Here is a 27,154-nt window from a genome sequence, read left to right as displayed (position 1 = left end):
TTTGATCACTACTCTACAGCAGGTAAGACAGGCCCAAACTTCCGTAGCCACAGTTGTAGTTAACCCAAAAGGAAATAAGGAGCCTCTAGAGACAAACAATTATATGTCCATTGTGTTACTTAGCATAGACTTTAATTTATGCAAAAATCCAAGCATCAAGATTAGAAAAATTGCTTTCTTCGATATTTTATCCCCTCCAATCTGGTTCCACCAAGGGGAGGCTAGCTTCGAATAACCGAAGACTCTTTGGGCAAATGTTGGAAAAAGCCCCCCTTTTATAATCTGCATTCATGGCCTTGGAGGCAGACAAGGCTTTAGATAAGGTGTCTTGGCCCATCCTTAGGATCCGCTTTCCGCAAATTCAATCTGGGTCTAGTGTTTGTCCTATATGAGAACCCATCTGCCAGAGTAAGAAGAAATGGTTCACTCCAAGGAACAGGCAGGGATATCCTTGGTCTCCATTACTTTCTCCTTGTCATTTTTTTTTAGTTTTTATTTATGGAGTTTTACATAGCGCAAACAAGACCAATTCTGGCATCTGAGCGCTGCACAGAGTAAAATAACATAGAATGTACAAAGAGTAATATGTAGAGTCACAGGGTGATACCAGAGCACTATACAATGGAAAATATGTGCAGCCTATAACCAAGGATGATCAAGAATTATATTTCTCTCTACTACTGCATTGTATTTATTTCTATGGCGATTTTATATTCCACTTGGCTATTGGTTGGTGTTTTATAAAAGCTACATACGGTTAAGTGAAGTTGTGGTCTTAGATTAGCAGTTATTCCCATTTTTGTTTAAAAAATAAAAACAAAAAAAAATTGAAAAAATGTTGTGTAATATTGCAAGAGACTTTGATGCTCTGTTTCTTGCTGATATTCTTCCAATGGTTCATCCAGTTATCAATTACTTAAATGTAAAAGCCACCAATGTTGGTAATCTTGCAGAATTCTTTCAACTTTTCTGGGTTGTAGTTGAGAAGATTGTCTTCCGAAGGGTTGAAGCAAAGAGGGAATCTAGAAATGCTGTTGGTAGTGACATGATCATAGGTACTGGACAAAGCAAGAGTTGAAGGACTGCTGTCCACTGCTGGCAACACTTTTTTATTAGTACTATAGATTCCCCTCAATTTCCATTCTTGCCCTATGACATTAGGCGAGAAAATAAGACGTATGTCGCTAGGCTGAGTCAATTGTGATCTGAGCAGTGCCAAGAAGATTTGTGATATAGCGCTGTCTGTAAAAGTTCGGTCTAAAATGAATCCTCCCTCAAGATTTTCAAGAAACTAGGTTACATCTTTATCTCGAATATCAAAGCTGATCGGAGTAATGTTGACCTGCCCTATTCACCAGCCACCCTGGTAACTAGGTCCTGTTATATTGCCGAGGCTGTAGTAATGGATCTCTACAGTAGTACTGAACGTCGGCTAACTAAAGGTATCCCCATTTCTGAATTGGATGGAGCACATTCGGTCTTACCCCTGAAATCAATCTTTGCTCTGGTAAACGGGGTAGTTCACTCTGTAATCTCTGCTACCACTATCTGTTTTCTTGCCAGGGAGGTAGTTCAATTGAACTTCAAGAAAACTATTGTCTTGCCTTTGCTGGAAAAGCTGTCCCTGGATCCCAGCATACTATTCAATAGCTAATTCATCTACTTGTGTTGGGAGTGTTCTGATTTTTCTCATTACAACAAGCAAGTATTAATAGTTGCAATATGTAAAGTTTTCAACTCTTTATCATAAAGTAAATGAATCACTTAAGTGAGTAATTTTGAGGCATATTCTTTTTCAAATGTGAACGTTCATAGCACAAAAGTATAACCGTAAAATAAGTTTTGGTAAATAATACAATATATTGGAATCCACAATTTTATTTATAAAAAAAAAAAAAGCAAAACCATACTTTTTTTAATCTTAATTTATACAACATTAAAAATGAATGAGTGAGTAGAGCAGACGCTTGAGCGCCCGGCTCCGTCGGCCCTTGGCCTCGGACTATCATCCTGATTCCTATCCTCGCCGATTCTCGAGGTGAAACGTGTGCGACGACGCGCTGTCCACGCCGCCGCTTCCCCGAAGTCCCCGCCCGGAGGCCGGAGTTCTTGGTGCTTTTGTCCTCCGCCCTGGACCCCTGCTCCATTGTGGCCTTTGCCGGCCCCCTGGAAGCTCCGCAGTCCCCGGACCCGCTAGCGCAAGCCCGAGCCCCGCGGTCCCAACCTCACCTCACACCACGGACTGTCGCCAGATGAGCCTGGGGAGGGACGGCCAGACACCTCCTGCACCCTGCGTCTGAAGGGCTGGGGCTGTGGGGTGGGCCCCGGTGCGGCGGGTCTCCTGCCCCGATCTGTGGACCGCGCTGTGGGAGGCTGCCGACCCCCTTCTTCTATTGCCTAGTCGGCTGCAAAGAGAACCCGAGGGAAGGGAGGCGACTGTTGGCTTTCTCTGTTGCGGCGCAGACCTGAGGGGAACTGACTTCTTGCTACGACCCCCCCCCCCCTGGCCATTGTACCGTCCGGCGGTAAAACATGGCGTTGTTTGCCTGCTCGCGGGTGGGGGGTGATACTCCGGTCTTGCCCGCTTCACCCTCCCTCCACCAGACACCAGCTCCACAGTGCCGTCCCGGATTGCTGCCGATGTGGGGGTGCAGCTTCCGCTGACATGCGGCTCCGTTCTGGCTGTCCTGCGGGACTTTCGTCTACAAATGTGTGCTCGCTTGCAGGCACTGAGTGAGCAGTTTGACTCCATGCTGTCGGCTGCGGGTCGTGAGCGCTCCGTTTGTCATCAACACGGCGTGGGTCTGCCAGTGCTTTTGTCCTCTTGCGGGGACGCAACGGCTGTGTGTGATCGTGCTACACTGGTGCCTGCATCTGGCTTTCCCGGCACCCAGGATCAATTGCTCTCCAGCTCAACAGCGGATACTTTGTTTCCCCGTTCATTGCTGCCTGCTTCATTGTTGCCTGCCTCACCGCGCCTGCAAGAGTATCCAGCTGAGCAACACCTAACCTCCTCTAGGAATCGTTCACGGTGGCCTACTGCTTCTTTTCTGTGGAACTCCTGTACTCTACATGCCATGTCTGGACTTTATGTGGTGCACAAAGGGACCTCTACAGATGGTCGGTGGCCATTTTGTGATTCTACTTCACCATCTTCCCCCAAGCGGCCATATTGTCTTTGTCTGCACGGGATGCGGGACCTTCATGTAGGGGCTGGCTTAACCTCAAGCCCGCGATCGGGCCAGGGCTAGACTGATTTATATCGCCATGGTTTCACGGATGGGCTGGACTGGGACTGGAACTGTATGTATATGTTGTGCGCATTCGTCGCGATCTGTCTTCCGTCATTTAAATTGTTGTGACAACTCATTTTCACACGACCGCTTTTGGTGTAGTGGGTTCTCAGTGTGTGGAAGCCATAGAGGGCCGATGGTTCAGGGCGCTCTGATGATACGTAGGCTCCTCCCCACTTTCTTTTTTTTTTGGGAGTTTAGATTGGAATAGTTCTATTCTTTTCTCACCCCCTTTATCATAGGTGTACTGTTTTCTTATCTTTCTTTACCCTATTCTTACTTTCTCTCTTGTCTATATTTCGGGTTTATTGGGCGACAGGCACTATGCTGGGGGGGGGCAGGCCGTAGCCTCCGCATTGGTGTAGGGTGGGGGGGTAATTTACTGTTTCTAATTAGTTCTATGGGCCTTTTTTCTTTTTATGTTTCTGTACTATACTTGTTTCGATTCTGGGTCCGGGTGTGGGGTTGACTGAGTGGGGGCGGCACTGGAGGGGTGCGTAATTGCTCATGTGACTATCCTGTTATATAACTGCATTGCCTCACTGCCTGAGATTTTACTTCCATTGCTGTTTTAATGATGCTGCTGCTCTCTCGTGTGGTGAAGATATCGTGCGGACTCGAATCTCCTTGGTTCTTACTCTTCACTGACTTTTTTCCTGATAAAATTATTTTGAAAAACTTTAAAATTAACCTTCACTTCTCCTCCCCCTGGTGTCAAGGATCTCTCCAGTGTATAATTCATAAATCGTTGCTAATCTTGACCGTTGAAGCACAGGGGCCGTAATGTTTGTATCAGTGCTTAACCGTATCGTGGCCGGCCTGAAGGTTGTAGGCCCGTATTTGTTCTTTTAATATGCACGAATAAAGGTTTTTATAAAAAAAAAAAAAATGAATGAGTAACCACTAAGTGGAGCCAAGGCTGAAGGTCATAATCTTAAAATGGCCCAATGAATAATAGAACTAATTGCACTGGCCGTTGTTATTGCTCGCCTTTGAGGTGTAAAGATCTGCAATGGGCCAGTAATTCGATGTAATTGAGCCTGCAGAGCCTGTGATTCACAAACAAGACCATGGATGTGTTGACATGTTTATGGCGACAGGTCAGACGTCCGAGAGGTCAAGATCTGGCTAATTGTTTCAGTGATTTTATTTTAAAAGATATTGATCGTGTTCATAAAAAATGTCAGCCAGAGAATGCATGGCAGTTTTTCTTTCATTAGGTTGACTGGCGGTTTTCTCAGTGCCCTGGGTCGCTCTGCCATTGCTCCCTTTCCGCTGCTGCATCCCCTGCTGTTTTCATTCTGCAGTACCCATCAGAGCTGTCCAATACTTGCCAAAGCCAGCATGCAGCACATCCTACCGTTCCAGTCCTGTCACTTCGCCACAGCCCTGCACCTTCAGCTATTGTTGTGATGTCTCTACAGACCGCCTCCGATGTTGACCACAGTTCAAGAGTTGGATGTAGACTGTTCTGTGGTTAAGGAAACTATAAAATGTGTATCCCAGAAGCATTCACTTTGTTTGCAGCACCCCCTATACCTTCTGGTTTTTTTGTTGTTTTTTTTTAACGCACTTTGAGTTTTTATACAAACATCCACATATCCGCACACAATATTTATCAGCATAATCCCTGAGGAGCAATTAACAACCCCCCACCAATTACACAGTGCATAGTACAAGGATATATAAGTCGTTCCAGAGCTGTGTGTCAAATAAACCAAAAATCTCCCCAACTAAAACCTACCTCCAACCACCATGAAAAATATTAAGTCCCTCCCCCTCCCTCAGTCCCCACCAGCAACGCAGGTATCCGTCTCTGTCCTCATACATCCCACACGCCGAGAAATAACTATGTGTTAAGCTGTGTTCCCCCTATACCTTCTTAATACTGATGAAGTTGCCAGTCTGTGCAAGGCTTTGTCAATGCACCTAGATTGAAGCTCCCTTTTTTTGTTGCAGCGATTTTCTGCCCTCCCATATTTGGATGATCTATACCGAAGTCTAATGCAGTTAAATTGACATTCTGCAAGCCCACCCTTGAGTTATTGCATATCTCTGCACTCGCCTCTTCAATCTGTGATTCTTTGGCACTTTTGTGGTGGGTTTTGAAAGTCTTTACTTACCACTACCTACTTACTGGTAGTTGCACTGGAAGTGGCACAGGCAATGGGGAGAGCCCTGCCTATACTTGCTGAGAGGCTGCAATGCCAGACTCCTGTCTGTTGGAGTTTCCAAAGCGGCTCCTTCGGAAAAGCCTTCCATCTAAAGTGGAACTCGGGACTCCTGTATGCCTTCTTTCTACTACGTCCTCTGCCCTGAATTCTGAAGAAAATCAGGAAGGATTGGGTCCACATCATCCTAGGTAGCACCGGATTGAGCTGGGAGAGTGTGGTACCTAGAACTCTTGGGCATGATGACGTATCCTCTGAAGAAGCAGCTTCGGGAGGATCTCCTGTTGCAGCCGCAGGGTGGGGCCTGAATACTGCATCTCCGTACTTTGAGTTGGGCTGCCCCCTGAAGTTCGCATCATCAAAGCACTACTGCTTTGACAGTCAGGTCTGTTGCGAGGGGCATTTAGCCCACTCAGTCCAGCAGGACTTTTTAGTTTGAGCCAGTTCACAGACCCACCACCTTGGGAAGTACTGCTGTGGTATTTACTCACAAGGTGAGGAATCTTCGTTTAACTATCCTTCAGAAGAACAAAGTTCTTACCTTTGTTAACTATCAATCTCATGGATGCTCGCTCTATCTAACCACAGCTTCCTCACAGACCCTCCCACCTCCCCCTTCTGTAAACTGGACTCTTTTTTCTTTTTTTTTTCCTCTACAAAATGTCCCAATCTAGAGATTTGCACACTAATTGTACCACTTTGCCGATGGGCTCTGCATTGAAGGGTGTGTGAAGCATAAAGAGCAACTAATGTCAGAGTGCCCAGGTGCCACTTATATGTGGCTCAGCCTGGCATTTCTGGAGGGGCACAATGTTGGCACATAGCTGCAGGACTCCACCTAGGGGCATGCAGGAGAACTGCTCTAAAAGTTTCTGGATCCAGTCTGATGTCTGGAGATTATTCACAAGGTGCGGAATCCACAATTAAAGTATCTACCACAAAGATAAATCATAGAAGGTAAAACTTGTTTGTGAACTTTATGGAGGCACCGTTATTTCTCATCTCCAGAACTCTGCTATGCCTTACACTGTGCCCCTCTGATTGAAAAGCAGCCCAACAGCGTGATGGTTTTTACCAGGGGAACTGGTGCATACTTGTGCAGGAGATATGAACCTGTTCTTGTGCAGTACTGGTCACACACAGTTCGAGAAAAATGTTCACCTCTGTGTAGGAGGGTATGACTGCTTAATTTGTCAAATGAGTTCCAGTGCCCAAAGCTCTGCTGAAAAGCCCTAGGCTGCAGCGTAGTCTTGAATTCACCCTAGGACTCTTTTATCCACTGCCAGACACTTCCTGCCCCTATATCTCACTCCTGTGGGTTCCTGCTTTCTCCCTTTGTGATGGTTTTCGAGCTGTCTCTTGCTCCTTCTTTCCCCTTTGTATGTTTTTCCCTCTCGCGGAAATGTATGAAGAGGAAAGATATGCACTGGTCGCCCAAAATGAGTGCAGATGGCCTCCGCCAGCAACTACCGGCTCAAATTAAGAATAAGGATACCCACAGTTCCGAAACAACTCTACAAACGAATTGATTCACCAACATGAGAAAGTCTTTCTTTTTGCTATCACTTTGGTTTTCTTGTTTTTGATAACTTACAATCAGAAAAATATTATTCTACACAATACAGATATTTTTCGCTATTAACTTGATTTGTTTTATACACAGTAAAGATGTTCTTGTGCCCGTTGATCCCTAGCAATTGGGAAGCTTTTGGCTTCATCCCTAATGCAAGTGATGTGTGATCTTCCATCTCTGTTCCCTACAAACCAGTTTCTACTCTTTCCATAGGATCCTGTGGAGCTATGTATCTAAGATTTGGTTCCCCTGAAAAAAACAAATTGGCATATATCTCTATCTCTGCTTGTGGAAGCGATTTTCGATTCCCTAGAGGTGCCTGTGCTTTGGCTGGTTTGTGGATAGGTCCACTTTCAGAGCTTTAGCTTTTGCCTAACTGTTGTCCTGGTTATTCTCTGCTTCAGGGTACCTCCTGTCTTTATGATCTCAATTTGGGCATGCGGGACTAGTGATGTAATTAATGTTGAAGTTTTAGACACTTACTGTTCACAAACAATGGTCATGGTGCAAAGCAGCACAGGTACTAGAGCTCAAGCTCGCTCTGCAGAGGTCAAGGGTCGAAACTGTGTATCCCTGAGCAAGAACTGTTGAAAGTGGGGGAAATGTCACAGGGGTTGTGTTGTCAGGGACTGTGGTGCCATGGCAGGTAGATTGTGTATATTGTTGAAAGGGGCCCAGGAAGGTGTTCTTTAGCTGATGCGCAGAGAATCCTCACCCACAGGGGCTCCTTGACCGGGTGGATTGGGGGTTGAGAATCAGTGGAGTGAAATGGGTGGTGCCTAATGGGTAGTTACCTTACACAAGACACACCTGCACTTTATGCTTGTTTGAGCTGTGTGCATCCATCTGATCAGCCTCCGTTGAGGCTCAGCAGGGCTGGTTTGTCAGGCAGTTCCACGTTCCTCCGGTGGGATGGCGGCCTGGTCCTGATCAGTCTTTACTTTGTATGTGGTGCTTTGGAGGTCAGCTGGGACTGCAGACTCGGGAGGGTCCAGGAGAAGGTTCCCTGGCTGGGTCGCCGCACGAATGGGAGTACTGGCACTTCGCAGGGTTCACATTCTGGAAGCATTGTGTGGTCCTCACTTGTCGTTCAGTGAATTCAGAGTTCTGATGGAGGGGTGCAATACTTACACTCTTCTAGTAGATTTGACAACTGGTTCAGTGCCATATCACAGAAGCATCGTTCACATTTTGTGTCCTTGGTTACACTGGAAGGAGCCTTTTCGTTGGTGGCTTCTTGAGCTTTTTTGAAGCGAGCTCGATTGGCTGGTTGGATAGCATTTCTTTTTTAAGCCATCGGGGAAATGAATCTTTATTCATGAATGCTCCCCTCAATAACTGCCTCGGGGATGGTCTCGCGCACACGTTGTAGGCTTTGGAGTCGTGAGCTGCCACCACTGCAGGTATGAATATTGTAGAATTTAAGTATTTTACCAAACACCATACAGTCATGGTCAGGGCCGAAGTGGGAACTCAAAGCAGCCTAGGCAAATGTTGTCAGACCGGCCCTTGTAGGGTGCTTAGCGAGGGAGCCAGACCACTACAATAGGTGTTTGGGGTATGTTCTCTACCAAAGAAAATTTGGGAAAAAAAATAATGCGTTCTACAACACATTTGTCCTTCTATATTTCCATTGTCTTTGCTTTTGAAGCATAGTAAATAGTGACCTTACTGTGCACCGGGATGCGACAATTTTTGTTGGGTCTCTTCAATACTTTCCTCACTATCCCCTTCCAACAGTGCCTCTCATCAGCCCCTCTATCGCATGAATTTCATTTGTTTTATAGCACCTCTCATACCAGTGTAGGATGTTGGGGCACATTATATCACACACATGCAGAGACAATAAATCATACATGTGTAAATCAGTGTAAAGAAAATGTTACATAAGGCAAACGGGACTACACGGTGTAAGATTCACATGTCATCCATACTGGTTGGCTTGGAGTGCTTGGTCTGGAGAAGCACAACTCCTGATTCAGAACATAACACAGTAGTTAGAGTTGATTTTAATAATAAGAATGTATTTCTGCCCAAACAAATCATTCTTGGCAACATCAGAAAAGAAAGACACTGAAAAAAACATAACTTTCTAACCTGTACCATGCAGCTTGCATGCAGCTCTCTGGTGGCAGTTCATAGCTCACTGTGCTAGATTACGATTGTAACTTAGAAACTGAACAGTAACAAATGAATCTCTGGGACAAAAGCAGTAAACTACTGAGCGATTCACATGAAACCTTGTTCTTTGATATGCATGGGACACGTCCTTCGCAGCAGACACAACCCTCTGCGCTACCTTGGAGTCAAAACTGACACTAAACAAAACTTCCATCTCTCTCCTGCCGGTACATTAATCACCAGAGTTAATTTTACACTTTTATTGTTGCCCAAAAACTGCTGAATATACTAAACTTTGCAGTGGTTTTAAAACTTCTGCACCGCTACTTAATTGGCCCCCACTAACAAAACTGACCACCCCCGCTGCCTTTCGTGCTTTGTGGGGGAAACGCCCGACGCCCGGTACAGCCAGTCCGCCTTGGTCATAGTGAATAGAAAACAAAAGCCTGGTACAGGGTACTGTGGTGGACCCTCGCCCCTGGAATGCTGTTTGGAAGACCAGACTCCAAGCCGCAGATTAAATATCTCCAAGTAAAGCACCCCATAGCCAATCTAGAGATATTACAACCTTGAACTAATATGGTGGGTGCTTTTGGTACCTTCCTAGTTGGGGACCGCTTATGCATCTCTACACAGATGGCATCCTGTTGGTCTTTGGAGGTTATAGACTACAGTGTGAACAAGACCAACCTGGGTTTTTCCAGGTCAAAAAAGCGTAAAACACTTAATAACGGTCAGCTGCGTTTAGAGCTATGGACTTTTGTCCTCACAGATTGTATTAATTTAGACTGGAAACGTTCCTCAGTTGATTCAAATTGTATTTAAACGAGTCGCAAAGCAATACAACATTGATAACTTAGTAACATTGTATATGCTTTTGAAGATTTTTTCAGCATATATAAACTATATTTTCTTAAAAATAATTTTTCTGTTTTGCCATTGTTTGCCCCCAGGAGAATGATGTGGACGCTGTGCATCCTGGGTATGGTTTCCTGTCGGAGCGAGCTGACTTCGCCCAGGCCTGCAATGATGCAGGGGTTCGATTCATTGGACCCACCCCGGATGTCGTGCGCAAGATGGGGGACAAGGTGGAGGCGCGAGCAATCGCCATTGAAGCAGGTAGGTTTTCTTTCTAGGGGGTCCAGCGCTTATAGGAAATGTGATGGTTTGTGCCTTTACTAATTCGATTGAGTTTCACGCTTACTCCACCCACGAACATGAAAGGACTTTACAACAAGGTATTGTAGGAGGCATGATGACCGAGGCTGGGAGCCTATCTTGAGAGAAACTTCAGGATGCAAGCAGTATCATACTTGTGGTGTTTTTTTTTTTTTTTTTTTTATTATAAACAAAAGGGTGCTATAGAAAGTATTAAGTAATGTTCCTTGCCAGAGAAGACTCGAAACCCATTCAGACCTGCTTGGTTTTGAATCATGCATTCCCAACATCAGGAGGGTGTTTGCACGCTACTGCCTTCACTAATGGCAAATAACTTTTGTGATGGTTTTTGATATTTTTTTTCTGCAATTTAAAGAACTGAATGAACTGCTATACCTTTTTTTGTCAATGGTGATGAAGAGCATAGGTGAAAGTTGAGACAATACAGTGACTATTCTGCTCAAGTATTTTATATACGATGCAGCGATCTTGGGGCCAGATGTAGCAAACCAATTTGCGATCACACATGCTGAAACTCGCAGAATTTCAGCGTTTGCGATCGCAAAATAGCAGCGTGCAATGTAGCACACAAAACCCCCTTGTAAAATAAGGAATCTCAAAATTAGCGATTCCCTATTTTGCGATTGCATTTAAGAAGCACAAAAGAAAGTGCGATTTGGCCTTAAGTAATCGCAAATTACCACCAACTTCAAATTGGTGGTAATTTGCGATTGTATTTAAAAAAAGCACTTTATTGCTTTTTTTAAAAGTGCCATGTGGCACACATTCATGCCCTTAGGGCATGTATGTGCGCCACATGTGCACACATGCACATTTCAGGGGTGCAACAGGGTGTCCCTCTGGAATCCTTGCACCCTTGAAATTGCGCACGCAATTTGCGAGTAACTATTGGGTACTCGCAAATTGCGTGCACAATTCCCATTCATTCCTATGGGCCTCTTGGCCCATAGGAATTAATGGGAAGGTATTCCTTGACTGCGAATCGCAATTAGCAATTAAGGAATATTAAGGAATCACAGAAAATATTGTGATTCCTACCTACATGGCATTTTGTGAGTCCTGAATAGCGATTCCCTAAAATTCGCTATTAAGGACTCGCAAAATTGCTTTTACCTACATCTGGCCCTTAATGTTTTAGGACGGTAGAAGGGAGGGAGACCACATTGAGCAAGGTAGGCTTTTCGTGCTGGTCCCCCTGGTTGGAAGAGCTTGATGAGGACCGGTTCCCTCGACCTCTCGCAGTCTGGCTTCCGGGCCAACCACAGCACCGAGACCGCCCTGATCGCAGCCACCGATGACATCCGAGCACTGCTTGACAACGGAGAAACAGCAGCCCTCATCCTCCTAGACCTCTCCGCAGCCTTCTACACTGTCTGCCACCGTACACTAGTGCAGCGACTCAGCAACGTCGGAATCCAGGAGAAGGCACTGGAGTGGATCATCTCCTTCCTCGCCGGAAGGACACAGAGTCCACCTCCCCCTGTTCAGATCTGAAGCCACCGAAGTAATCTGCGGCGTTCCTTAAGGCTCCTCGCTCATTCCAACCCTCTTCAACGTCTACATGAGCCCCCTCGCAGACATCGCACAACCTCAACATCATCTCCTACGCCGACGACACCCAGCTGATTCTCTCCCTCACCAACGACCCCGCCACCGCCAGAGCCAACCTTCACGAAGGGATGAAAGAAGTAGCCGAATGGATGAAGAACAGCCGCCTGAAACTGAACTCGGACAAGACGGAAGTCCTCATCCTGGGATCCTCACCCTCCGCCTGGGACGACTCCTGGTGGCCCCCCGCCCTAGGCAGCGCACCCAAACCAACAGACCACGCACGCAACCTGGGCTTCATCCTGGACTCCTCCCTCTCCATGACCAGACAAGTCAACGCAGTCTCCTCGTCATGCTTCAACATCCTACGCATGCTACGTAAGATCTTCCGGTGGATCCCCACCGAGACCAGGAAGACGGTCACCCAGGCCCTCGTCACCAGCCGTCTGGACTACGGCAACTCCCTCTACGCCGGAACCACCGCCAAACTGCAGAAAAGACTCCAGCGAATCCAGAACGCCTCAGCACGACTCATCCTGGACATCCCCCGTCGCAGCCACATCTCCGCACACCTGAGAGACCTGCACTGGCTCCCAGTCAACAAGAGAATCACCTTCCGACTCCTCACCCACGCACACAAAGCCCTACACAACCAAGGCCCAGGATACCTCAACAGCCGCCTCAACTTCTACGCTCCCAAACGCCAGCTTCGATCGACCGGCCACGCCCTCGCCGCCGTCCCCCGCATCCGAAGAGCCACCACAGGGGGACGGTCCTTCTCCTACCTTGCCGCCAAGACATGGAACTCCCTCCCGACCCACCTCCGCCTGACCCAGGACCACCTCGCCTTCAGGAAGCAACTCAAGACCTGGCTGTTCGGGCAGTAGCGGACCCCCCTCCCCCAGCGCCTTGAGACCCTCTGGGTGAGTAGTGCGCTATATAAATGCTTTGATTGAATTTGAATCTGGATGGTCTTGTGAACTATCAATCTGAGTGGAAGGTTCAATAGTGGGAGTACATTGGAGCTCTGTTCCCTGCCCTATAAATCTGTAGGACAAGCCTCTTGAATGACTCAATCGGCAGCAGCTCCTCCATTAAGGCGGAGGAGCGTCCCCCACTGCTCTTTCAGCAGTGCACACAGGAAAAATAAAATGTTAGTAAAACAAGTTTATTATCATTTTATTCATTGAGCCGAGTCTTGGGGGCGAACCATCCTGACAGTCAGCAACAGGAAGGAGCAAAGGTGGGCACTAAGTGCTCATGTGGGTTTGGCTGGCTGTCTCAGCCCGGCCAAACCGACATGCACACTTAGCATTTCTCTGACCCGAGCTGTGTTGTACAGCCGGGCGGAGAAGAGACACAGACTCCCAGTCCCTGTCTGAACGCCAAACCATGCGGCTCAGACCAATCCTGCTGCTGCTCTTATGCTGGTAAACCACTGAGACAGTGGCCAGCAAGTAATATTTATTCTTTCCCTATTTTTCTCCCCTGCGCTGACCCGGATAGTAGAAACATCTGACTGGATAAAATGCCAATAAGGCACTGAAGAGAATCAAGAGGTGTTTGAGATAAGAGTGAAAATGTGATAGCAACATTTTAGTACAAAAATAAATAGTTTCTAAAGGAACACATTTTTTTTTTGCATGTCATCAAGGCAAAATAGAGTAGATGGGAAACTAGGTAGCTTCTTTAAGAAAACCTATATGATAGAGAAATCTAGCCGCAGTTACCTTACCTTTGAAATTGCAGGCATCAGGCTGAATCCCTGAGATTTTTTAGAGCAGTACCCCTGTGTGCTGATGGGTGGATTTGGTCGACTCCTCATGACGTAGGCATCGGGGTCGTCTTTAAAGGCACCACTCCGGCACGCTGACGTCCGTTCTTTTCTTTCCACGCCAGCCCGTGCAGATTTGTGAAAGAGCCCATGTCACTTTTTGACAGACTTACTTTTTGCCGACTCCTTTGGGTGTGCTAGGTATATCTTATAGAGACGTCTAGCCGCAGATTCCTTAACTTGGATATCCCCAGGCGTCGGCCTGGATCCGGTAAACTTTCTGCAGCAGCACCTCTACGCGCCGGGGGCGGCGCAGCACGGCTCCTCCCTGACGTCGTCCATGGACGTGACATCAGTGGAGCCATATATTCCCCTCCCGACGCGCTGACGGCAGTTTTCTTCTTTTCCACGTCCCAACACAGATCCTGGAACACCAGTGGTTCCTTGGCCTGGTTTTTGGGCCTTCTCGACGCCTTGGGGGCCCCGGAACCGTGTGTGATGCCTTCAGGCTTTAAAGCGTGTGAGACCTGTGCGCGCCAGATGTCTGTCACGTACCCGCACTCCATACGTATGTTGTGCCTGGAAGTGCACCACGACACCGAAGAGTGTGACGCCTGTCAACAAATGAAACCCAAGTCCTTGAGGGAGCGTCGTATGAAATTGATAGCCGCATGGCTGTCCAACCCTGCACCTTCACGCCGCCGTTCTCCCTCTCTGGATCTGGCCCGTTCCCGAGGTCGATCCCGCGGATGTCGTTCAGAGGCGGTTAAGCACAAACGTAAGTCGCTGAGGTCTTCCTCCTATCAGCGTGATGCTGGGACCCACTCCTCTTGCTCCTTGCCAGGCAGGGGTGCCTGGCAGTAGTCTCCTCCATACCCTCCCTTCCCGGGAGTTGGAACGACACGGGCCCAATGGAGGCTTACTCAAAGGCCCTCCACTTTCTTTAGGTCCCTCCCTCTCCCTGGTGCGCCTTCGGCTCCCACAGAGGCGGAAGGCACCTATGTCGGGTCCTCGCAGGCGGATTCGTCCTTGGTGTCGGCTGCGTGCATAGACTCTGGTTCTGGAGTTGATACGATGCCGACAGGACACGGCCCGGAGGGCCTTCCCAGTCCGTCCAGCCCCCACGTCCAGTCACTGCATGGCTTCCTGTGCTGATGTCCGATGCGGCTCGGATATCAACACCCTGTTGACGTCTTTCCACCCCGCATATTGCAGTAGGATCGCCGTCGGACGACGCCCAGGCCAAGTCTCCCCTGGATGTCGTTGACGTCGATACGACGCAGACTCTGCGTCGGTTGACGCCTATTCTCTTGCAAGAGGTTGACGTTCCTCTGGACTCCCCTGGCCCGAGGTAGTTTCGGTGCCCCTTGGTGCAGGTACCTAGTGTTCTGTGGCTTTCAGATCAACCTCAGGCTCCTCCACTTTTACTCTCTAGTAGACGGGTTAATCTTCAACCGTCTCCTACCGACAGTTTGTCGCACTCTAGAATGGCGACTGAGGCTAGTGCAGCTTACGCACGGGCTATTCACAGGGAGGCAGCTATTCTTTGATTTCAGCCCCCTGTGGTTTCCCTGCTTTCTGATCCTTTCCTGGATCTTCTCCACATGGAGCCAATTGAGGTGGATCCTTTGCTGCCCCTTGGGGGGGGGTCTTAGTTTGACATCCTGCTTGGCACCTGGGCGAGGCCCTCCTCTGGTGACCCTGTTGATCGGGCCATTGCTCGCCGACACTGTCCGGCCCCGGATGATCCACTCTGCTTGTCCCTTCACCCTAGAGCTCAGGGTCTGGTTGTTCAGCCAGCTTAAGACTTGCAGCCTGCCTCCGCTTTGCCGTTGTTACCTCCCACCAGAGAGTCTAGGTGGTTGGACACATGTGGTCGCCAGCTTTTTGCCTCTGCCCGTGCGGGCATCCGTGCATTAAACAAGTCTTGCATGTTCGCACACGCTTCCTTTGCCCTTTGGGACTTAGTTGAGCTCCTTCTTTTCCAGAAGGGCCATGGGCATGGGCAGAATTACATCGCCACCTTCTTGATGGCAGGGGAATGATGCGATTTTCCCTTACTGTAGTCCTGTTTTGGGTGCTTCTGCTGGTTGCCGTCAGCCCTTTCACATGTCTTATGACCCAGCGACTCTGTACTGGCGTGTCTTCTGTTTCTAGTACTACCGGCACTTTCTGGCCATGGATCGGCATCCTGCCAATGCTGTCCCACGTCTTTTGGCTGGTGTGGGTTTCACAGTGCTTTCCACTGATGTGCATACTGGACCGGTATGCGCTGACTTTCATACCAGTTGTCATGTCTCTGGGTTTTACTTACGGTCAGCACGCCGGATCCTGTGGATGCATCGTATCCTAGGTTCATTTCCACTTTTTTGCGAAGTCATGAACTTTTCCTTTCACACCGACATATCTAGCATGTTTTGTTTCTCACCCGGTATACATACGGGGGTTTCATGCTGTTTTTTATCAGCTTGTGGTGCCTTTGCCCTCCATATTTTCCGCTCTTATCTGAGCTTCATGGTCTGGTATGGCTGCGCTGGCTTGCGGTCCCCACCGTGTTTCGTCACCTTGTTGACTGCTAAGTTCTCTCAGAAACGTGATGGGGTTCAGTTGCAGACCCACCTCCTCTATGGGTATGCCTTTAGTATCTATTGTAAGTTAAGGAATCTGCGGCTAGATGTCTCTATCAGATGAACGAGTTACTTACCGTCGGTAACGATGTATCTGGTAGAGACAGTCTAGCCGCAGATTCCTTCCTTAACGCCCGCCCATCCTCCCCGTTCTGCAAGGACCTTTTCAGGGTGGGCTTCCTACATTTGCCTCCCTCCGGGTGGCTTGACCCTTCTGCAGGGTGACATTTTTCACTTTGCCAAAATACACAATGCTTTAATCTGTTTCATTGCTCTAATCCGCCCATTCTCGTGATTGGCGGTATGCTAATGTGTCCTGTGTCCTTTCCAACCCTACGCCCTGGGTTGTCCAGTGTGGGGATCTACTCATGTTTTTCCACCCCCTGTTCTCCATCGCCTTGGGGTCTCTTACCTCCCCTGCGGTCCATTGGTTGGAATTCTGCCATGTTCTATTGGTCTCTTACCTACGGGTGACGTCTTCTGGTGAATTGTCTTTGCTCCTATGTTCCGTACTTGTTGTCCTTCACAGTTATACATTGTTTGCGGACTTTGTCTGCCATAATGTCTTTCACATCATCTTCTGCCTCTATGTGAGGTTTGGCCTTCACTTTTGCGGAGTTTCTTCTCAGAGTGTGCTCTGCTCTTTCCCTTCACTAGTTTTCTAGATACAGTGCCGGGCACTGTCCTTTATGGTGCTGCTTTTCATCATTTAAATTCTTTTTCTTTTTTCATCATTTTTGCACACTGTTCCCATATTCTCAGTTTTTGGTGGTGGCTCCGCATTGTGGCACGGAAAAGTTTCTCCAACGAAAACCGACGTCAGTGCGCCGGGAGGGGCATATATGGCTCTGCTGACGTCTGTGGTCAACGTCAGGGCGGAGCCGTGCAGCGCTGTCCCCAGCGCGCAGAGGTGCTGCGGCGGAAAGCTTTTCGGATCCAGTCTGATGCCTGGGGATATTCTAAGTTAAGGAATCTGTGGATAGACTGTGTCTCTACATCGTTACTGAAGGTAAGTAACTCGTTCGTCTAGTAAGAAAGCCTCTGTGTTCAAGCCGTGTGGCGCCTGTCACCGCACCATGTTGGTCACTGACCGACATTTGGTGCATCTTTGGTCCCTAGAGTGCGACCACGACAGTCATGCTCTGGTTGCCGGGCCATAGCGCCGAAGGCTTTGAGGGAGTGGTCCCTAAAGCCGATAGCGGTCCGGCGCCGCGGTGGTCGCCTCATCAATCTCTCGCCTGGTGGAGGGTAAGGTCTGAGCACCACTCCGGGGGTTTGAAGTCTTCTTCATTGAGGTCCTTGCGGTTAGGTAAGAAGCACCATAAAAAGCACAAGATGGGAAGTGGCGAGTTAAAAAAAATTAATGTAAAAATCAAATAGTATGTGGTTTAGGGTTGGTCTGTTTGGGACATTTGAATGAAGATGCTAAATGTATTGAGCAGTGAGAGATGAGCTGAGTGTGTTTGAAAGAGGTGTGCTTCAGGAACACGCAGAGTTCCTCCTGAGAGTCTCAAAATAAACTTAGTGAATTTAGCACAGAAAGAACACGAGTTTCCTAGGATAGACAGCATGGTGGAACGCATAGTTGAAGATTGCTTCTGTCACATCAAGCACAATGCGAACAAAGTGGTAATGATCCCTACACTAGAACCAGTTGAGGTGCCTAGAGACTCATGGCAGAAAGTTAGACTGGACACAGTAGGGCCTCTCAGCCTCTCAGTCAGTTGCACAGAACAATCGAACACACACATACAACAATTTGTGATGTGGTTTACTACACAAAGTGAATTTTAGACACCTGTGTGAGGGATGCTAGTACGCATGTAGTTGCGAAGTTTTTTTGCACATTTTTTTTCCCTGGGAATGGATACCCAAAGTGGTGTTTTTTTAACATTGTTTTTATTAGCATTTTAATAAACCTAATATAGGAACACACGTTTTTGGCATAAAATACGGTTACAGTATGTTGATTGTATCTGCTGCATGTAAAAGCAATGACCTTTTGTTTCAAAGAGAAAGAATCAAACAATAAGAAAACAAAGCACGCTGCTATTATCCATGTATAGTCAAAATAATTTGCATATGCACTCATAATGGATATATCATGTAGGTGTGGCTGGGCCAGATGCACAACGTGGTCTACAGGAAATAAGAATGCAGGCCATCCACAGAAAGCAACATAAAAAAACCTGTTTGATCCCCAACTATGGGTATTTTGTTGTCTTCCGTATATAAACTGTAACTGTGCCGCATACACTATGTGCAGGATACCCCGCCCAAAAAGATGGCTACTGAAAATAAAGTACAGTTTTTTTCCGTAAGAGATACAAGAAAAGATTGTTGAAAGAGATAGGAGTGGTGTAATATTGTATAGCTTGCTATAGTCCTAAAGCGAATGGTGTGGCAGAACATGAATGGATTAGTAAATGGGGTGTGCTCATAAGGATTTGCAGATCCTAAGAAGTGTTTCTTTCTGAGAGTCACTATGGGCTCTTTTTTGACGACACCGAACACAGTGATGAAAATGTCACCTTTTGAAAGGACGCAATTTGGTACTCCGTTAAGAGTGGTTAAGGGTGAATTGGTCAAGACTTGGAGTACAGTAGGATATGAAGACACCAGGCATGGTACAATCAGAACTACGTCCACCACTTGGTTGAGAAGCAAATTTGGAGTGTAGCTTAAATGGTGAAGGTAAAGAAACCAAAGTTGCACAAGAAGGATAAACTGGGGTTTCGTAGTCCATTTAAAATAAAGGAGGTAAAGAGGTGTGGTGACTGACTCACTTTAAACATGTATGCAGGAAGAAGGATTCTATGGTTGAGAAGGAGCGTGCAGGAGTAAATAAAGTTGAAACACCTAAAAGGATGGTGTCTTATCCACGCTGGATGGAAGGATATTTTATATAAGAACATTTACAGTGATGCGTATTTTATATCTCACAACATTTTACATTTCCCAAGAATGATTGTAGTTCTTTATACAATTCTTACTTCATTGTTGTTCTTTTTGTAGAAAGGGTTGTGGTTGGTGTTCCTTTAATGTTCGTGCAAAGAACGTTAGAAAAGTGTTCTTTTCGAATGTTGAATGTTTTGGAAGAGAACTGGGGAGGAGTTGCAGACCAATCAAGCTGACCAGTTGTTTGGTGGCTGTTGGAAATATCATAGAAGTTCTCAGCACCCTCGAGTGTGAACCTTCATTGATGAAACTGAGCACATGCAGCTTAGTTTAATGCCAGTGGTTCTCAAGAATTTGTAGTTTTCAATGAGGAGGCATCCAAGGTTGTAGATTTCTTCTTTGCTAATTGACTGAAAACTGTATCTACTTTTTCCAAAATACTTTAACATTTTTCTTGGACCCAGAGATGTGTGTTCTCCTTGTTTCTGCCATGTGCCCGAATTGTCTGATTTCTGCTTTCTTTTATTTGGTGCGTCAGGAGATTCGATAATTCTTCCTAGAGAGTAAACTGCTATTCTCCTGCTCTTCATTATGAGGCCAGTGGCGCCCAGGGCCATACGACCACTGGGGTGGAAATGAACGCTGTTCTCCCCGCAGGCTGCACTCTGGCAGCTTCACCTCCTTTTGAGACCTCATTTTCCATGTATGTCCACCACCAACCGCTGCGGCCAAAACCTTTTGCTGCTTCCATCGTTGGATTGTAATCTATCGTTGTTTACCACTCTCAGTGGATTGGTCTCATTAACATCTTGTGGTCCCACCGTCTAATGTTTGAACTCCATTGTGTGGTGGCTATTTAGGTCTGGCCTTTGCTATGACCTTTTGATTTTACTGGACATATATATGTAATATACATATTTATAGAGGGATTTTAGCCAAGTAGAGTATCTGGCCACGTGATGAGCAAGCCTCGTGGCAGCAGTGTGTGGCCTTCTAGTGGGAACAGAAACCAGTGATATGGAGCAAACAGGCCCAAGGAGCCGGGAGGGCCTTTAACCCCTTCGCTGCGGCGGGAATTCCGCCGCAGCGCTGGGGGGTGTGGGGGGGGCAGCGCGGTGGCGCTTTTGCTCATGACGGAGCCACTCCGTCATGAGCCACGGTTGAGCTGTGCTCATGAGAGTGGTTCCGTCATGACTCCGCCCAGTTGCATTGTCCCCCCGCACAGGCGGGGAAACAGCGCCGCGTGGGCGGAGCGGCCGCCAACGGTCGCGGCATGACGGAACCGCTCCGTCATGAGCACACGGCAACCGTGGCTCATGACGGAGTGGTTCCGTCATGAGCAGGGAAGGGGTTAAACTGTTTGGCAGCATGTTGCACGCCAAGGCCGTGTTGGCTTGTGAATGCAGCCGTGCAGAATGCAGTTTTGTTGAAGATTTCCAGCCAGGAGCGCCTCGGGCAGTGCATGCTGACGAGCGGGGTGAAAACCCCCCTCTTCTTGCCTGTCAGAATGCTGTTCTTGCTGTCAAGGATCCCACGCCTGACCTGTGTTGAAGTGATTGGCACTGTCTTTGTAGCAGCAGGTCGTCGCTAGGGGTGTAGCGCCGGGTCTCATGCCGGTCACCGGCGTCTCCTCAGGGGGAAATTTGTTTAGGAGAGACACCCCCTCCCCCCTTCCAACCACTGGGCAGAAGCGCACTGGGGATACCATCAAGTATGGCTAGAATACTGCTAAACCACATTGCTACCTTGTTTACTATTCACTGGCACTCTGTATTTTTAAATTAACTGGAATATGAACTTTACCATGGAAATTGTGTTATTATGACTGTACTTTTATGATTTTAAACAATCGCAATAAAGTTTTTCTTGACTTGAGTACCATCAACTGGTTTTGAAATGATGAGTTTTTCTTTTGACCAGGCATTTATATTTGGTCTTTCTAGATGCCATCTTATCCTTTTGTCTGCTTTAACAGCTAGACTCGCTTGAGTAGCCAATTCAGTGCTTACTTGAAAATTCAATAATAAAAATCTATAGATATATTAAAATAAGTGCCAACCACTGCCGCTAATTCTGTCAGAGACAGTACTAACACAACTAACAATTACTCTCCTGCAAGTGTGACAATTCATACTTTAGATACACATTAAAAATGGCCAATACATGCCACCCAAGCTATTCTCATAGCGTTGGGTGGAAGTCATCAGTCATTTTAATGTATATTGATTTATTAAACGACTGTTATGCCTTTCAAAAAATTTGTCAAACCGCGCCACCATGTGGCAAGCTGTCATAAATTCTGGTGTTGACGGAAAAAGTGCCAGTACCGAGCACCGGAAACCATCGCCTCCATAATCTTATAATTTTGCCACATTTTCCTGCAAAGCCACCTTTTAGACGAGATCGATGCTATCTCTGTCACTCGGTCCTGCTCGCACTTCCCACATCTGCAAGTCATTCATTTTAGATATGGGCCTAAATAGCTCAGTGGAAGCAAAACATGACTACAACACCCATAACTCACTAGGTGCATATTTGAAAGTCCAGAACTGCGAACAGTGCAATGACCTGGATGGCTTTGGTTATCCTATTGACAGCACAGCTATTACACAATCTTGTGTGTTCATTGTGTGCATCTGAAAAATGAGCTTTAAGAAGTTCTACTATGGGAGGGCTTTGGCTCCACTCACATGTTTTTTAAGTACAGCAGAAATGATTTTAGTTCACTCACATAGTAATTTAATTTCTTTGTGTCGCAAGATGCACCAGCACTTAGGAGCATGGTTACAGGCCCTTTGGTTATTGCAGCACAGGCTAGTTAATCTATTTTTTAATTTTATGGCAGTGATCTAGGCGTGATATCTGTTAAAGGTGGTAATGCTTGTTGAAATACAAGGCTTTTAAAAACCTTTTTATTTTATTGGAGAAATACGCTAATTTTGCTGGTATATCTGTCATTTTGCCATTTCATGTCAGGAAGTCTCACAAATGAAATTAAAATTGAAAATAACAGAAGCTGTCTAACACTAGAGTAAACTACTCTTGCGTTTTCCGAAATAAAGGAAAACCAACAAGCTCCAGACAGAGCCTCCTTTGTACCAGCCTCCCTCAGCATCCCCACTCCAATTTTAATAACTTGAAAGTTGAAAAGAAAACTCCACACACATTGCCGTGCAGCAGGAAGTGTGTGGGCATGCGCATTGCATTGCCTAGACAGAGGCACTGCGAGTGGCCTCCCTCCTCCATCAGTCCTAGTGCCACCACCACAGTAGCGCCACAAGCAGGGCCGGCTTCAGCGCCGGTGGCGCGCTGTGTGACAATGTCGATTGGCGCCCCCCGTGACCACCTCTGCCACAAATTCCCTCACTAGCACCCTTTAACAGTGCCTCTCAAGTCTCCATAACCACTGTTTCTCAGATTAATTCAGTTTTATAGCACCACTCATACCAGTGTAAGGTGTCGGAGCACTTAACACCACACACACATTGCACAAAAACAATTGTGTGTGCAAATCAGTGTATAGAAAATATTACATCAGACAGTACTACAAGGTGTAGTGTAGGAGTGCCTTGTCATTGATACTGGTAGGCAATATAGTTAAAGTTCTTATTCAGGAAAGGCACACATTCAGAATTTAAAACGTAACATCATTGTTAGGGGTTCTCTTTCATAATCAGAATTGTTTCCTACCCAAATGAACCCTTTTCACAAGATGATGATAATGAAATCCTGGGCAAAAAAACATATAGCTCTAACATATACCTTGCAGTTTGCAGCAGCTCTAGGGTGATGATTAATGGCTCAATGTTCTATATTTGGATTTTGACTTAAAAACGACAAGTAACAAAAGCAGCTCTCTTACAAGAGCAGTAACCAACTGACCTATTTACATTATATGCACTTCGTTCTCTGCATGGTACACTTTCTCAGCAGCAGGTATTTTTACCCTCTGCGCTACCTTAGGATGAGTCACAATTTCCACTAGACAAACCTCCGGTCTCTTTCCAGAAGACGATTAATCACTGGACTTCTCTTGCCATTTTAAGTGAACTGAAAGTTGCTGGGGGCCAGGAACGAGGCAGCAGGTGCTTTTAAACTGATGATGCACCTTTTCAAAAATGACGCCCCCCCCCCCCCCCCCCCTTCAAGTCAACGCCCTGTGCGGTCGCACCGCCCTAGAGCCGGCCCTGACCACAGGTACCATAACTATCAGTGTTGCTGCCCCCGGCAGAAGTGCAATGTCCACCATTATCAGCACAGCTTGTATCCGTATCACTGGTATCACTACTGCCACCAGCATTACTGACAGTGTCACCCACCACTAGTGCCACCACCTAAGCCAGTAGCACCAGTGCCACCACCATTATCACCATTAGTACTACCACCAAAAGTACTACTGCCAGTTTCACTAGTAACACTAACACCATTAGTAACATCAACAGTGCAACCTCTCCCACCAGTACTTTCACCAGTGCCACTGCCAGTACCGGCAACAGGACCACCACTAGTACCGCACCACCACCCTGACTTGGCCCCCTGCTGCCTAATTTAATTCACTGCAATCAGCAAGAGTGCCAAATTTCTCTCTGCCCAAGGCGCTATAACAGAGGCCGGCTCTGAGTGTAAAGCTGCAGGAGCAACCTGGCGCTGAAAACACTTGACTGTCTGAGCGCCTCACAGGCGCGCCTCATCTGAAAGCATTGCATTCAGCAGCACTTGCACTACGCATGCGCATACCCATAGCCGAACCTCAGCATGCCACTGGGAGTCCCGGTACTCCATTGCGGAACGCTGAGAAATGCCGGTACTCAGTACCGTTGAGTACCGGCCCATTTAAAGCACTATAGTGCCAGGACAGGAAGCGTGACCGTATTATTCAATTGTATTGGGTGTTTTACTTCCCTAAAATGCGGTATAGGTAATGTAAATCCGTGCATGAAGCAATCCAGTCCTTGGAAGCGTCGCCCCCCTGTCATCAGTTGAAGCAGAAGACATTCCAGATCAAGCCGTTCGCGGGGCTCGCTGCAGCTTCCTCCACAGCCGTGTCTGGTGATGCTGTCAGAGCCGTCGGGTACCACGGTTTCAGGGAGTTCGCAGTCTGTGTAGCGGTCCAGTTACGGAACCAATGGCAGATCTCATTGACAAGCACTTACTGCCGGTCCTTGAATATTTTACTGTTTTCCGCCAGTAAATGCAGCAGTGGGTTTTGTACTAGAACTAGGGAAGGCCCTCGTGGGGGTGGCGTGGAATTACAGCATGATTATTGTAATGCGCATGCTTCAGACGCGTGCAGTGCCCACGTTAAAGGAAATGTGAGGTGGGGGCAGGGCTTGGAGGACATACTACTTTCTGCTCTCCAGGCCTTGTGCACCTGTCTTTCCTCGTCTATAGGTATTGGATTGGGTTTTGAAGGAACGAAAAAAATGGCTTTTCCGTGTGATGTGTACATGCGCGTTACATGTTTGGGATTAAGCGGGGCTTTTAAGTGGGCCGGGTCCTGCCGGTGCTCAGCAGCCTCCGTTGAAATAAGCATTTGCAATGCAATAGGTCTCGTATTATTAAAGTTTGAACTATTGGCATTGCTAATAATAATGCAACACCAATAGCTCAAACTTAAATAATGCGAGACCTATTGCATTGAAAATGGTTGTTGGTATGGTCCACAAGAGGCTTTGGCCTTCAGATAGCGAATAGCTGTATGCGAGGCCTAAAAACAGAGATAGAAGTATCAGCTGCAAAATCTTTGCAGCATGAAGACACAAATAAGGTACCATTGGGTAACGTGGCAGCTGCAGAAATCTAGGTCCTACCTGCAGGTCACCGGCTAGTTACCCAGAGACTGACTTCGTTTTTCATCCTCCCAGGATCTATAAATTATGTACTAGTCAACGGGATAGTAGCAGCAACTAATATTTAAAGAACCATGCAAGCACGAATCATCAGACCATGGCAGCCAACATAATATAAACTAGATACAAAGATAAACAAGGTGATGAATGAATGGCCGAGAGATGGATGGACGGAATAAAGTGATATATGAATTGATGCAGTAAGGTGATGGGTGGATGAATGTAGGAAGGCGATGGATGAATCGGTGCCTGGCGATTAGATGAAACAAGTGGACGAATAGAATAAGATGGATGGATGGAATAAAGTGATATATGAATTGATACAATATGGTGGTGGATAGATGAATGGAGCTGGCTATGAATAAATGGGTGTCTGATGGATAGATGAAATGTGGTGATGTGTGGACGAATGGAATAAGATGGATGTCTGGGTGGGTGTTTTGGGTTCGAGGGTGGGTGGGTGGATGGATTGATGGACAGGTGGATGGATGGGTGGGTGGGTGGATGGATGGGAGGATGGGAGGATGCGTGGATGGGTGGAAGGATGGATGGTGGATGGGTGGACAGGTGGGTGCGTGGGTGGGTGTATGTATGGATGGGTGAATGGATGGGAGGATGGACAGATGGGTGGGCGGATGAATGAATGGATGGTGTGTGGATGGATGGGTGGACAGGTGGGCGGATAGTTGGGTGGATAGATGGATGGACAGGTGGGCGGATAGTTGGGTGGATAGATAGATGGATGGACAGGTGGGCAGATGGATGCTGGATGGGTGTATAGATGGATGAATGGAGCAAGTGTCTGTCGCACACCGTGATCTGGGTGAATGTTCTCTTACCTTGTACTCCAGGGCCACCTCATCCAGGGGCACCGCCTCGTGGGACCGGTGCTCCTTGGCCTCTCTGAACACCACACAGATGGCCGTCCCCTCCTTCCTACAGAAGAGCCGCAGCTTCTCACGGTGCCTGCCGCACTCCCCCGCCACCAGCAGCTGCACCGCCTGCTGGCAAAAGTCCTTGGCAATCTGCACAATGTTGGCCAGCTGCCGGTTGGAGCTCAGGGCACCCTTGGGTGACGCCTTCCGGCACTCGGGCAGGGGAAGTTTGAGGCTACTCCTGCTCAGCATCGGGCGAGGCAGGGCCGGCAGAAGTTGTGCCCGCACTGCGTGGTCACCGGGTCTGAGTAGTAGTCCAGACAGATGGAGCATCTGGTCTCTTCCATCAGGTGATCCACAGGGTTTGCTTCAGCCATGGCCCGGCAGAGAGAGGGGGCACAGTGGGGCCAATGCGGGGCAGAGCGGAGCTCACAGAGGGGCAGGGAGTAGGGCAGAAAGTCGGACAGAGAGGGAGACAGGGAGAAAGAAACTAAGACTGGGGCAGAGAGCCGGGCAGGGAGCGGGGCAGAAAGCAGTAGAGACCCGGGCAGGGAGCTGGGCAGAGGGCACCCTAGGCAGAAGTATGGAACGGAGCAACAGCAGAGAGTTGGACAGAGCAGGTTGAAGAGAATCCCTGAACGTGACTAGAGCCGGGCAGGATTGCGGGGCAGATAGCTGGACAGCCAGCCAGTCAGAGATCCGCGAAGAGAACCGGTGAGGTCATCCAGGTTTCGAGTTTAGATTTAGTTTCCTAAGAAGGCGCGAGCAGAGGAGGTAAGGAGTGAACTCACATTTACAGACCCGCGCCTATATTTCAAGTGTGTCCAAAATATGTTTAACTAGGCGGTCTCAGTAAGGAAAGGCAGCCAAGGCACGGGGAGAAAATGTGATCTGCCCAGTATCACACTATTTGTTCCCGTAAGAGAGCCAGGATTTCAGACGCAGGCCACTGTTGCTGAAGTCTACAACCTGCCCAACTTACCTTCTGCATTAAGAGTCCACACTTCAAACAAGCGGAACTGAAAGTGACCGCGAAAGCGATCGCTATTGTAAAAAAAAAAAAAAAAAACACGCCACTGCGAGACATGTTTTCAATTATCGCGCCCGTGTCTGGGCACGATAATCGAAATCACATGGCCGTTGGCGGAGCAATGCACCCGCCTTTGGCCTATTGCGTGCTCTGTTAACAAAATACACGCTCTCAAAGCCCAATGACAGAAGAGCAGGCAAAAAACGCACGAGCGTG

At 47.5% G+C, this 27,154-nt stretch overlaps 1 protein-coding gene across 4 annotated transcripts in view; it reads left to right on the top strand.

Annotated features, from left to right (window-relative positions):
* PC (pyruvate carboxylase) overlaps positions 1 to 27,154 on the top strand; it is a 2,056,240-nt gene that overhangs the window by 566,720 nt on the left and 1,462,366 nt on the right. For all 4 annotated transcript variants that reach the window (XM_085625491.1, XM_085625492.1, XM_085625493.1 and 1 more), the window contains one exon: positions 10,112 to 10,277. In XM_085625491.1, the coding sequence (XP_085481617.1) occupies positions 10,112 to 10,277 (166 nt within the window). The remainder of the gene's footprint in view (positions 1 to 10,111; positions 10,278 to 27,154) is intronic.

This window comes from Triturus cristatus, chromosome 9, assembly GCF_964204655.1.
Source record: "Triturus cristatus chromosome 9, aTriCri1.1, whole genome shotgun sequence".
Lineage (NCBI taxonomy): Eukaryota > Metazoa > Chordata > Amphibia > Caudata > Salamandridae > Triturus > Triturus cristatus.
Note: the sequence above shows the minus strand (reverse complement) of the source record. Positions and strands in the feature narration are given on the sequence as shown.